Below are 14498 nucleotides of genomic sequence, written 5' to 3'. Positions count from 1 at the left end.
CTATGTAACAAATAATATATGAACTTGGTGCACCTCAAATTCAAGCCACATATTATAACAAGCAGCAAGGCAGATAACACTGTCGAGTCTAGATTTTTGGTTGGCAAACCGTACGTGAACAAAATAATGTCTTATATTTGTTTTAGAAGTGTATTTTTTTAGACAAGCATATCAAATTCAAGTTTTTGTAAGTTTGATAGTTTTTTACGGGTGGTCGATCAATCGATCAATCAAGCTTATTTTAGACCATTTAGCTTATCAAGTGACTATGTTTTCATGCATCCAAGCTAAAGTATATAGGAAAACCCTAGAGCATGTGAAAAAGGCTTTTAGAGAGCTACTTATTGTAAATTTGAAGGTACTGCGCCTCCTGCTCTCAAAAGTCTATATTGGTGATCAAGCTTGAAGAAAATTCAAAACAGGTGATGTTGAAGTTGCTGCATATTCCAGAAATTAGAATGTTGAACCAGATTCTTTAGGCAAGTGTATGAAGTCGTGGATAGAGGTTCACATGCAATAAACTCTATAATTGAAGAGTCCGTGAATTCAAAGTTGTATTGGGTAACATTAATAAGTAATGCTATAAGTTGTAACAATTTAGAAATGGGTAATTCTATTTTGCAAAATTTCAATTCTATTCAGTAGGTCGCCACCTAAACCTAACCCATCGCAGACAAGGCAAGATTGCATTACTTAGGTAAATGCAATCTTCTTCTGGTGGGTGAGACCCACTTCTTCATTGTTTATTCTTTGCTTCTTCTTTTGTTCTTCATATTTTAGTCTCCAAAAAATGTACTTGTGGGGCCCAATAATTCATGGACCAGGCCCATTCGCCCTTAGAGAGTCCAAAGGCCCGAGCCGAGAAGAACTACGGCCCAAGCTCTACAATGCAGAGCACCAAACATTTTTGTGGTGCAGCCGAGGACAACTCAGTCCTCGGCAGATCCAAAACCTCACCAAAAGAAGAAGGATAAAACCGGTATAGGGCCAAGCTTAAAAGAGAATCTAAGAGTATCCGGGAAAGCTGCTCTCATTGCCATTCAATGCGCTGCCCCTGACAGAGCCGTACTCTTTAGCTTTATCAAACCATCCCCAACAATTCCGGGATTGGACTGATGGGACAAATGTCAGTTTTTGTAAAGATTGACTCTACACGTGGACGAAGGACAGCGAATGCAAGCTGATATAAAAGAAGAAAGTAAGTAAATCTGAAGGGGACTCCCATTCCACCTAAAAAGAAAAAGGGAGATGATCTGGGTGAGAACATCTCAACAACACCTGAGATTACAGAAAGAAAACCATCGCCGGGTAACCGGGGTAAGACCCTAATGGTCCTCGGATCAAGTCCGAGGAGGCCCATCCCATAGGATGCGATGCCGTAGGGCTTAAACGTTCAAGCCCAAATCCTTTTTCTACCCGAATTCCTCTAAAACCAGGACCGGGCACCGCCCTGTGACCAACGGCTAGCTTTTCAAGCCCACTCTCTACAAATCATATTGTGAGGGATCTTTCATGCGCGAGCCCAACATTCTTATTGGGCCGCCAGAGAATTGTGTCCTTACAGTACTATTTACCAAATTTTGCCCTTACTCATTTATTAAGTCATGGCCCTTCCCGATGTGTCATGTTAACGAGTACCTTTAAAGCAATTATTAATAAACCAAATTAGAAAAGTTTTAACACCATTTTTATGAGAAATATAAAAAGCTATCAGAAAAATTAATTGTTTTATCAATTTCCAATAAAATATTAACATTTCCCTATAATTTATGATACACCATTGTTTTCTTTACTTGTGCCATTTTTGGCTTTAGTTTATTATTATTATTTTGTTTTTGTGTTTTTTTTTTAATAATTTATAATGTTGCATTGATTTTTGAAACACTATAATGAAAGTTGTGATATGAAAAATATATGTAAAAAATGGTTTTTATATTTATTTGGACAATTTTAGTCAAATCTTCTTTTGTACTAATTTAATATATTTATTTATATTATAATTAAATTAATTATAATGTCGGTTCAATCTCAGTTGGATCTTTTTTCCAATTTCAAAAATCTTGAACCTCATCATTTTCCTATCCTTTGAACGGTTTGATTTCAAAATCAAGATCTTTCCATTACATTTATTTTATAGAATTTTACTCTAACCTAATTTTAAGTGTATATGTGTGTGAAACTCCTTTTTGGAGACTTGAACCCCGGTCCTTACCCTTCACACCCCACAAATATTTATACTTGTGGAGTGACCACTGCACTAGAGATGTACAGTAGTTTTATTTTTTTACAATACTGATATTATTCACTTTTTTTTTTTTTTTTTTTTGAGAGATAGATATTATTCACTTAACCAAGAGGCAAGATCTGTTCATAAATTAAGCTGTCTTCAAGGTCTAAAGTCTAAACAAACCAACAAACACCACGAATGCAAGTGCCAAAATATTCCGTCATTTTCCTCTTTAACATTCGTAAGAAGTCCAGTATCTTGAGTCGGCAACCAGAACAAGTTTGTCGATTTTTCTCATTTCTCAATGTAGTAACTTTTATGCGCAACTAATACCGATTTTTGTACTGGTGGGTGGGACCCACTCTTTGTCTGGCTATAAATTAAAGCTATAGAGGATAATAAACATGCATGCTTTGAAAGCATTGCTTTGAGATACATCACTTGCTGCTCCTCCAATTCACATCTCAATTGTTGCATTAACTGAGCTGAACCATTACTAAACACTCCCTTCCTAGCCCTTTTATTCCTTGAAGAACTCCTTTCTTCATTATCATCCTCATCTTCATGTAGTACCCCATGCCCACTATGACCCCTAGAACCATCTTGACCCTCTTCATCCTCATCCTCGTCTTCATCTTCATCAGAATCATCATCGCCCTCATCATCTTCCTCGCCCTCTTCATCTCATTTGTATGGTCTCTCTCATATCTTTCTGTTTCTTCTGATACATATATCAGTGGTTGAAGTACTAGGGGTTGATAAATTTAGCAGAGATGACTTCCCACCTGACTTTGTGTTTGGTTCTGGGACCTCAGCTTATCAGGTCTGTTTATTAATAAAAGTTCTGGGACCTCAGCTTTTCAATTTTTTCTTAAAGATAACTTCTTCTTCTTTTTTCTTTATAAATGTGCTATTTGTTTAGTTATTTCATTTCTAAAAGTTGCAAAGAATTGATGATTTCTAATAGATAATTCATATTCTCTCTATTTCTTCATATCCTTCAAAAAAATGTTTATATGTGAAAGGTTGAAGGTGCAGCAAATGAAGATGGGAGGGGGCCTAGCATATGGGATTCTTTTTCCCATTCTGGTAAAGCTTGTTTATAATTAGTATTGCATTTTAAAGTCATATGCGTGCTCATGCACAAAGAGTTTGTTTGTATGTATGCTTCTTGCTCCCTTAGAACTGAAGAATCATTCATCAAAGTAATGCTAGAGGGCATTTTGACAGAAATATGATTTTTAACACAATTTTCTTTTCATGATCTTAGTCCTCTTAGTATAAGTTTCTTTACTTTAAATGTGACTCTTGCTTCCTCATTTTGAATCACAAATATTAGGTAACTATGGAGCGCATAATAAGCCTTTATTGGCAGAGTTAGTTGCAAATGAGAAGAATTTCTTTTACTCTATCTTCAATTTTAATATTTGTAAAAGCTGTCACTAGTTCTGGTATATGGACTTGATAGATGGACATAGAAATATACCGACTGCCATCACAATTTGGCATTTTATAATACATTATCTGAAACAACAATCAATTGGCAGCCTGTATAGAGGGTCAATATCCATGAACTAAATGTTTGATAGAACGTCAACCATTTTACTCTCGTTTTAAAATTTTTGCACCATTCAAAATAAAGTGATCAAACAATGAACAAATGAGTTACTTAAAAATAAATAAATAAATAAAAAAAAAAAGAACTCCTGATTGAATCTTTCATATTTTCTTCCATTGCCCTCTCAAATACCATTTGTTCTAACTTATGATTTTTGTTCATGTTTTGGGGCAGTACGTAGCTAAGTTCAAAATCCAATTTTATTTTCATTTTAAGTGATCCCTTAATTGAGAAACTTAATCTTTTTTTTTTTTTTTTTTTGGTTAGGGAGAAGCTTAATCTTGGTTTTAATGTTTTTGCAGGACAGCAAACACCGCACAATTCATCATTGGAAGATGAGCCAAGGGTGAGCTACTTGCATGGACATATTGGGGCTTTGTTTGATGCACTGAGGTATGTCCATTTTCTATTGATTTTTGTTTAAATCTTATAAATAATCTAAAACTATTTTAAATATTACCTTCACTATAATTTGAGTGTCTGCAATTCTAGACATTCTGATCCTATCTTAGTGGTCACATCGCAAATTAGAGAGATCACAAAAGAGGCGCAAAATACTAATAGAACCCAGAACTTTATACATCAAAAGAGTTCTCTAACTTTCTCTTGTCTAATACCAATAACACAACAAGATATTTATATTTATATTTCTCTGCCACAACACGTGGCGAGGAAAGAAAGTCCATAAAACTGAACTCACTGTTGTCTAATTTGCCTACACAAAATTTAACAAACTTATCACCTAAAGTCTTAAGTATAATTAGTTGTCACACCAATTTAAGACATATAATCATCACAATTAATTCCATTTCATACACTTGGAAACCTAGATTGATGGATGATCTGATTTGTATATTCCTTTATGTTTTCCTCAAAACTAAGTTAGCTAGCAAAATTTATTTGTACTAAAGACTAAAATGTCATCAGCTAATTTATACATTGGAGAGCAATGTTATAAGTTTCTAAATGTTTCTTTGCATTGATATATGGTTTTTACTTCTTTGACATAATTCCCCCTTCTTTTTCTCTTTCTCAAATCTAATTTTGGAAGGAATGGATCAAATACGAAAGGCTATTTTCAATGGTCCTTCTTGGATTTATTAGAGTTATTGGACGGCTTTGAATCAAGCTTTGGCCTTTACTACATAGACATGGATGACCCGGATTTAAAAAGGCAACCAAAGCTTTCTGCTCATTGGTACTCCCATTTCTTGAAGACAAAAGGTGTCAGCTCAGATGGGTTTATCAAACTTGATAAGAATTTGACTGCATTTTCCCATGCTTACTTCTCTCGGTAGATCCTTCCATTCCTTTTTGCATAATGGTGTGCTAGTATACCTTGGTTCTGCACTGCTGCTCTTATTTTATTTTATTTTTTTTCTAAAAATATATTATTTACCAATATACTACTTTGGAGCTTGTTTTTGTCAAAAAAACTGTAATAAACATCCTGTAACCTTCTTCAGTTTCAATTTCAAATAACATAATTCAGGTTTTTCCAACCTCATTCAGTCAGTCACATGTGCACGCGCTCATTCACACACACAGTTTTCAGTCATTTGATTGAAGATAATATGTTTAGAAGTATATCTGCTCTCATAAGACAGACAATGGTAAAGCTAATCAAACTGTCGGAGGAGTTTTAGTTCAAGTACTAACTGTTCAGACAGAAACCAGATAGTCATATATGAGTGGAGATGGCTTCAAATTTGTACAAGAAGACAAACATACTGAACTCTGTTACACTCCTTTCTGTTACCACAAGCAAGCAAAGGTTTTGGAGACTTTTTTTAGGTGATGAACAAACAAGTAATAGTTTGTTGTACAAAGAGACTCTTCTCTTTGCTGTTCTAGGATTTGGAAAAGGAACTGGATTAAAATAAGCTTGGACATTCTGTTAAAGCATTAAAATCTATCTTGAAATTCTCTGATTTTTTTTAATCTATATATTTTTTATTTTATTTTTTAAGTTCAGCTTGTAATTCATTTGAAATTGAACAAGATAACCATTCTATCTTGCACATGAAAGATCGAGTTGGAGGCTGAAATTTTGAAGCAGGAAGACAGAGTACCGAATAGTGCACTTTGTTTTCCGTTCGGCACTCATACTATTACAATGGAATATAGATCAATCAATAATTACAAATAAATTTATCATAGACTTCGTCAACACTAAAAATCCCAAAAACTCAAATTCCAAATACAACTCAAAAAGTATTAAAAATATGTGATTAAAATGATTAAATTTACTATATTTCAAAAAGTTAATTTTTGAGATAATTGATAATTTAATATAATACGAGAACAAAAGGTCTTAAGTCGGTAATTTAACAAAAAGTCTCTCTCACACGACTAACAGTCCACAAGAATTCTTAACTCTACGAAAAGTTGATGTGCCTAAGATCAGCGCTGTTTGTTGCCACTGTCTCTCTAAAACAACTAGAAAGCAGCGTGTCTTTTTATGTGTGAGGTTTGAAATTCCCTACTAAAAAAGACAAGGTTGGTAAATAGCAAAATCAATGACGGCAAAAAAAAAAACCAATGTGAGGCAGGAGTGGGATTTCTGAGTCTGGATTCTATGTAACAAATAATATATGAACTTGGTGCACCTCAAATTCAAGCCACATATTTTAACAAGCAGCAAGGCAGATGACACTGTCAAGTCTAGATTTTTGGTGAACAAAATAATGTCTTATACTTGTCTTAGAAGTATATTTTTTTTTAGACAAGCATATCAAATTCAAGTTTTTGTAAGTTTGATAGTTTTTGATGACTAGTCGATCAATCAAGCTTATTTTAGTCCGTTTAGCCTATCAAGTGACTAGGGTTTCATGCATCTAAGTTTAAAGTATATAAGAAAAACCTAGAGCATGTGAAAAAGACTTTTAGAGAGCTACTTATTGTAAATTTGAAGGTACTGTGCCTCCTGTTCTCAAAAGTCTATATTGGTGATCAAGCTTGAAGAAAATTCAAAATGGGTGATGTTGAAGTTGTTGTATATTCCAAAAATTAGAATGTTGAACCAGATTCTTCAAGCAAGTTAAGTCATGGATAGAGGTCCACATGAAATAAATTCTATAATTGAAGAGTTCGTGAATTCAAAGTTGCATTGGGTAACATTATTTAATAAGTACTACTATAAGTTGTAACAATTTAGAAATGGCTAATTCTTCTTCATTGTTTATTCTTTGCTTCTTCTTTTGTTCTTCATATTTTAGTCTCCAGTTTAGGTAAATGCTTTGTTTCCAACTTTATTTTACCTTTTAGTTTGTTGAGCCTAGTCATGTGACAACGCATTGGAAATAATTAAAAAAAAAAAGAACAAAGTTTCTCTCCGAATTAGTTTGGAAAGAAACTCTTCAAACTTCTCATATATTTCTTTTTTGGGTGTGAATTTTGAAAATCTAACCGTTGAATTTCATGTTCTTTATGTTTTTAACATGCATATCAAATTTCATTCAAATTGGATATTATTTACTATTTGATCAATTAACTTATTTTTTATATATAACTTTGGATTACAAAAACTTAAAATTATAACATTTATTTGATGACATAGCAATTGATTTTTGATTTTCTTGAAATTTTGTATGCATTAAGAATGTAATAAGAACATGTAATCTAATGGTTAGATTCTCAAAATTCACACTCAATATAAATATATATGATGAGTTTGTAGGGTTTCTCTCCAAATTAGTTTAGAAAGAAACTTTGTTTAAAAAAAAAAAAGTTTGAAAGTTTCTAACTCATTTATTGAGTCACAACCCTTCTTAACGTGTCATGTTAATGGGTACCCATAAGACAATTATTAATAAACCAAATTAGAAAAGTTTTAACATCATTTTTATGTAAAATATAAAAAGTTATCAGAAAAATTTATTATTTTATCAATTTCCAATAAAATGATAACATTTCCCTATAATTTATGATACACCATTGTTTTGTTTACTTGTGCCATTTTTTACTTTTGTTTATTATTATTATTATGTTTTTTTATTTATAATTGATAATATTGCATTGATTTTTAAAACACTATAATGATAGTTGTGATATGAAAAATAGATTTAAATAATAGTCTTTATATTTGTTTGGACTATTTTGGTCAAATTTCCGTTTTGTACTAATTTAACATATTTATTTATATTTATATTTATATTTATTATTAAATTAATTATAACGTCCTCATGGTTCAATCTCGATTGAATCTTGTTCAATTTTAAAAATCTTGGTCCTCATCCTTTTACACTCTTTTGAACGGCCTGATTTTAAAATCATGATCTTTCCACTACATTTATTTTTATATTTTACAATATTGGTATCATTCTGTCGTTTATTTATATTTTTATATTTTTAAAATATTCTGTCATTTTCCTTTTAACATTTGTAAAAAAGTCCAGTATCTTGAGTCAGCAACCAGGACAAGTTTGTCTCTTTTCTCATTTCTCAATGTACTAGTTTTTTGCACAACCAATCCTTTGCATGTCGATTTTTCTTCTGGTGGGTGGGACCCACTCTTTGTCTGGCTATAAATTAAAGCCGTTCATTTGGGTCAAGCTATAGAGGATACATTGCGCTTTCAAAGCATTGTTTTGAGAAAAAAAAATAAAATAAAGAAGAGAAAAAGATGTTGATTCTCTCTTATTTCTTTCTATTTCTTCTGATAAACATATCAGTGGTTGAAGTACTGGGGGTTGATAAATTTAGCAGAGATGACTTCCCACCTGACTTTGTGTTTGGTTCTGGGACCTCAGCTTATCAGGTCTGTTTATTAATAAAAGTTTCACACATTCTTTTCAATTTTTTCTTAAAGATAACTTTTTTTTAAAAAAAAAGTGCTATTTGTTTAGTTATTTCATTACTGAAAGTTGTAAAGAATTGATGATTTCTTCATATATGAAAGGTTGAAGGTGCAGCAAATGAAGATGGGAGGGGGCCTAGCATATGGGATTCTTTTTCCCATTCTGGTAAAGCTTCTTTGTAATTAGTATTGCATTTTAAAGTCATATTCTAAACATTTTCCCCCAATTAGTATAACTAACTTGGTTTATAAGTAGTAACATTTTTATGAAATAGTTTATTCCCTGGTATTTGCTTATTTAATAAAAATGAGATTATTTGCATTCAAATTGATTAGTATATCAAAAGTACTATTAGTGCTCATAATAGTCCCATTTTTCAAGTGCTAGAAAATCAAAATCTCATCTATTCCATATAATGTGAATGACTATATATCACTTGGATTGATAAAATTAGAACTGGAATGAGATATAATTAAGCTAAGTCTATTTAGACCCTGTTGAAAGACAAGAATAATATAATTTAGAGAAGCAAAAGCAAGAGAGATAGAGAAAACACAAGAGTTACGTGGTTAAGATGGCTTACATCCACATGATAAAGAGCTAGGATTAGCCATACATAGACTTACAATATATTGGGCCTTTTGGGCCATTAGATTAATAAAAAACACAATATCTTTAACAAACCTCTTGGTTGATTTTTATGTGGGCTTTAATCAACTTTGGACATTAACCAATTATGAATTTAAATTTATTTTCGGTTAAGTAACCACAATATACAAGTCACTAATAATAATTAAAGTGTAGTGAAGTAAATAACTCAGTCAACTACAGGGGTTAACATAAATTTTTAAATTTTCAGGGAAAATGCATGGAGGCAGTGGGGACATAGCATGTGATCAGTATCACAAATACAAGGTATGTACAATACTTCTTTTCCGAGGACTGTTTGTCGTGGACTATAGGTTAGTTTATCCCCTGATTGGTTTGTGTCTAACAAGTTGTGTGTAAAAGTATTTATCCACTAATATATTACCAATTGCACAGGTATTTTTAACTCTTTAAATTTGAGTTAGAGTGGAAACAAGATTTAAACTTAGCACCACTTTTTATAATACCATGATAAATGATGAATTGTCCTAAAAACTTAAGATGTTAGAAAATGGTAAACCATAATTATAACAAAATGAAGTGTTCTGCATGACAAATGTTCATTCCTTGATTGGCTGTGCTCTGCCTGATAGATACTAATTATATGACCCATGACAAAATCAACAAATTATATGCTTATTTTATTTGAACCATCTAGAAATAGGACTATAGGACTGTGTTCTGTGTATGATAAGGTTGATTACACTCTTGCAGGATGATGTCCAGCTCATGGTGGACACAGGTTTAGAGGCCTACAGATTTTCTATCTCATGGTCAAGACTTATTCCAAGTATGATCACAAATTTCTTTTATTAGCAGAACATGAAGTGATTTAATACTTTTTCTCATACTTAAGCTACTTATTTTCTAATGCTTCAGATGGAAGAGGACCTGTCAATCCAAAGGGTCTACAATATTACAACAATCTTATCAATGAACTATCCAGCAATGGTTACTTTCCATTCCAATCATATATAACAATAGTACAATTTTCTCAAGTTGATAGAGTCCTTCTGTATGCTAATTTGTCCATGCCTGTTCATCTGCTGATGTCTTTTGTTTCTTGATCAAGCAGGAATCCAACCTCATGTTACATTACATCACAGTGATTTCCCACAGGCACTGGAAGACAAGTATGGAGGATGGCTTAGTCGAGAAATGGTGTATGGTTCTCATCCTTCATATCTATTGTAGACAACTATTATGCTGGAGTGTATATATCCACATTCTGTGTGGTAAGAAGAAATCCTGGCAAGGAATAAGATTTAATAATCTAGATGTGGATGCAGGAAAGACTTCACGGCATATGCAGATGTCTGCTTCAGGAATTTTGGTGACAGGGTTTTACATTGGACTACTATGAATGAGGCCAATGTGTTCGTAATAGCGGGTTATGAATCGGGAGTTACGCCACCTGAACATTGTTCTCCTCCATTTGGCATTAATTGCACCAGAGGCAACTCCTCAACTGAGCCATACTTGGCAACTCATCATATCTTGTTAGCGCATGCATCAGCTGCTAGATTATATAAGGAAAAGTACCAGGTACTATTGAAGCTATTCATTTCAAGTGGCTTGGTCAATTTAATGAATTAATCAATGTTATGCCTTAACTATATGATGTTCAAAAATGAAGATCATGCTTGGGTTTTTCAGCCTCAAGAAAGAAGCACCCTCTTTTAGTACTTTTGTGCCTTTGTTCTAAACTTTTAGAATAACACATGCCAAGGGGAAAAAAAAGATAATGAAAAATTGGAGACCTATATATGAACAAATTGAGTGCGGGCAATGCAGGACCAGCAGCATGGGTTTATAGGAATCAATCTCTTAGCTTTCTGGATTCTTCCTCTAACAAACAAAACTGAAGATGTTATCGCTGCTCAAAGAGCCATGGACTTCCTGATTGGTTGGTAAGTTACACATTCACGAACAAATTGACCTTACCTGCTGTCATCTCATTGTGGCGTTTATGAAGTGTAATGTGAATATGGTATAGACCTAAAGCAGTAGTCGTTACAAAGTTTAAGATTCTTTTGGTTTAGTTTTTTGTGATTGTTTTTTATTGTGAAAACATCTGATTTTTTAATTTTTGCATTATATGCCATATATAAGCTAGGTTTCATGATATGCTTGGCATAGCAGGTATGCATATCCCTTGGTTTATGGAGACTATCCCGATGTTATGAAAAAAAATTTAGGCTCAAGACTTCCAGCCTTCACCAATTTTGAATCAAATCTGGTAAAGGGTTCATTTGACTTTCTAGGATTAAATTACTATGCCATGTTGTACATCAAGGATGACTCCAGCAAACTAAACATGGAGGTCAGAGACTTTAATGCAGATATGGCGATAGAGTTGACAGGTATATTCTATTATATATAGACTCATCACAATGGGGACTAATTCCACCGGTGATTAGATTACCTTCTAGCCTTTCTCAACTTACCAATTCAACTCTGTCTGTCTGTTGTTGAATTTTATAATTTGGGCTTCATTCTTTTATTTTATTCATGATGGTCCTCAATAAATTCATCATTGTGTAACCGAATCTTTAGAGATGAAACTGAAGTAGCATACTACTTGTCCTATTGTGCAGCTATTCCAAATGATATATCAGCAAATAAGGTGAGAACATGAACATCAAATGCAGAGATGGTTTACTTGTAAAGCTCATATCGGTGTAATACTAATTAGCCTATTTGACTCAGTTTTCAACTGCGCCATGGGGATTGCAAGAACTGCTGGAGTATTTCAAGCAAGCTTATGGAAATCCTCCTATTTACATTCATGAGAATGGTCTCTCTCTCTCTCTCTCTCTCTCTCTCTCTCACACACACACACACACACACAAACACACATGCGCGCTCATGCAAAATGAGTTTGTTTGTATGTGTGCTTCTTGCTCCCTTAGAACTGAAGAATCATTCATCAAAGTAATGCTAGAGATCATTTTGATAGAAATATGATTTTTAACACAATTTTTTTTCATGATTTTAGTCCTCTTAATATAAGTTTCTTTATTTTAAAAGTGACTCTTGCTTCCTCATTTTGAATCATAAATATTAGGTAACTACAGAGCGCATAATAAGCCTTTATTGGCAGACTTAGTTGCAAATGAGAAGAATTTCTTTTACTTTATCTTCAATTTTAATGTTTGTAAAAGCTGTCACTAGTTTTGATATATGGACTTGATAGATAGACATAGAAATATACTGACTACCATCAAAATTTGGCAATTTATAATACATTATCTGAAAAAACAATCAATTGGCAGCCTGCATAGAGGATCAATATCCATGAACTAAATGTTTAATAGAATGTCAACCGTTTTACTCTCGATTTCAAATGTTTGCACCATTCAAAATAAAAGTGATCAAACAATGAACAAATGAGTTACTTTAAATAAAAAAAGAAAAAGAAAAACCTAATTGAATTTTTCATACTTTCTTCCATTGCCCTCTCAAATACCATTTGTTCTAATTTATGATTGTTGTTCATGTTGGGGGGAAAGTACGTTAGCTAAGTTCAAAATCCAATTTTATTTTCATTTTAAGTGATCCCTTAATTGAGAAACTTAATCTTTTTTTCTTTTTCTTTTTTGTTAGAGAGAAGCTAATCTTGGTTGTAATGTTTTTGCAGGACATCAAACTCCACACAATTCATCATTGGAAGATGAGCCACGTGTGAACTACTTGCATGGACATATTGGGGCTTTGCTTGATGCACTGAGGTATGCCCTTTTTCTATTGATTTCTGTTTAAATCTTATAAATAATCTAAAATTATTTTAAATACTACCTTCACTATAATCTGAGTGTCTGCAACTCTAGACATCCTGATCCTATGTCAGTGGTCACATCGCAAATAAAGGAGATCACAGAAGTGGCTCAAAATACTAACAGAACTCAAAACTCAATACATCAAAAGAGTTCTCTGACTGTCTCTTGTCTAATACCAATAACACAGCAAGATATTTACATTTCTCTGCCACAACACGTGGCGAGGAGAGAAAGTTCATAAACTGTTGTCTAATTTGCCAACACAAAATTTAACAAACTTATCACCTAAAGTCTCAAGTTGTGGGGTGTAATTAGTTGTCACACCAATTTAAGACACATAATCATCACAGTTAATTCCATTTCATACACTTGTAAAACTAGATTGATGGATGATCCTATATGTATATTCCTTTATGTTTTCCTCAAAACTAAGTTAGCTGTCATCAGCTAATTTATACATTGGAGAAAATTATTATAAGTTTCTAAATGTTTCTTTGCATTGATATATGGTTTTTACTTCTTTGACATAATTCCCCCTTCTTTTTCTCTTTCTCAAATCTAATTTTGGAAGGAATGGATCAAATACGAGAGGCTATTTTCAATGGTCCTTCTTGGATTTATTTGAGTTATTGGACGGCTTTGAATCAAGCTTTGGCCTTTACTACGTAGACGTGGATGACCCGGATTTAAAAAGGCAACCAAAGCTTTCTGCTCAATGGTTCTCCCATTTCTTGAAGACTAAAGGTGCCGGCTCAGATGGGTTTATCAAACTTGAGAAGAATTTGACTGAATTTTCCCATGCTCACTTCCCTCGGTAGATCCTTCCATTCCTTTTTGCATAATGGGGGTGCTTGTCTACCTTGGTTCTGCACTGCTGCTGTTTATTGTTTTCTAGAAGTATATTATTACCAATATACTACTTCGGAGCTTAGTTTTTTTCAAAAACTGTAATAAACATCCTGTAACCTTCTTCAGTTTCAATTTCAAATAACATAATTCAGGTTTTTCCAACCTCATTTAGTCAGTCACATGTGCACACGCATGCACACAGAAAGTTTTCAGTCATTTGTTTGAATATAAAATGTTTAGAAGTATATCTGCTTTCATAAGACAGACAATGGTAAAGCTAATCAAACTGTTGGAGGAGTTTTAGTTCAAGTACTAACTGTTAAGACAGAAACGAAATAGTTATATATGAGAGGAGATGACTTCAAATTTGTACAAGAAGAGAGACATACTGAATTCTGCTACACTTCTTTTTGTTGCCAGAAGCAAACAAAGCTTTTGGGTGATGAACAAACACGTATTTGTTGGACAAAAAGACTCTTCTCTCTGGTGCTCTAGGATTTAAAAGGAACAGACTAAAATAAGCTTGGACATTCTGTTAAAGCATTAAAATCTAGCTTGAAATTCTCTGATTTTTTACT

The 14498-nt window shown here is 33.1% G+C and overlaps 2 protein-coding genes across 3 annotated transcripts; both read left to right on the top strand.

The window, feature by feature from the left end:
- The first annotated feature begins 3572 nt into the window (after window positions 1-3572).
- LOC115991371 (cyanidin 3-O-glucoside 5-O-glucosyltransferase (acyl-glucose)-like) lies at window positions 3573-5143 on the top strand. The gene is made up of 3 exons (XM_031115072.1): window positions 3573-3603; window positions 4148-4238; window positions 4897-5143. The coding sequence occupies exons 1-3, from the start codon at window positions 3573-3575 to the stop codon at window positions 5141-5143; spliced, it is 369 nt and encodes a 122-aa protein (XP_030970932.1).
- Window positions 5144-8415: 3272 nt separating this feature from the next.
- On the top strand, window positions 8416-14082 carry LOC115989487 (beta-glucosidase 11-like). Of its 2 annotated transcripts, none has more exons than XM_031113178.1 (13): window positions 8416-8604; window positions 8746-8809; window positions 9504-9559; window positions 10007-10082; window positions 10172-10243; window positions 10368-10455; window positions 10582-10837; window positions 11087-11202; window positions 11432-11655; window positions 11890-11918; window positions 12002-12089; window positions 12933-13023; window positions 13643-14082. In XM_031113178.1, exons 1-13 carry the CDS (start codon window positions 8470-8472, stop codon window positions 13887-13889), a joined length of 1542 nt encoding a protein of 513 aa, XP_030969038.1. In that variant the 5' UTR covers window positions 8416-8469; the 3' UTR covers window positions 13890-14082. The 2 variants fall into 2 exon arrangements, with proteins under 2 accessions (XP_030969038.1, XP_030969039.1); XM_031113179.1 differs by having other exon boundaries at window positions 8418-8604; window positions 11435-11655.
- The last annotated feature ends 416 nt before the right edge of the window (window positions 14083-14498 follow it).

Source organism: Quercus lobata, chromosome 5 (assembly GCF_001633185.2).
Source record: "Quercus lobata isolate SW786 chromosome 5, ValleyOak3.0 Primary Assembly, whole genome shotgun sequence".
In the NCBI taxonomy this organism is placed as follows: domain Eukaryota; kingdom Viridiplantae; phylum Streptophyta; class Magnoliopsida; order Fagales; family Fagaceae; genus Quercus; species Quercus lobata.
Note: the sequence above shows the minus strand (reverse complement) of the source record. Positions and strands in the feature narration are given on the sequence as shown.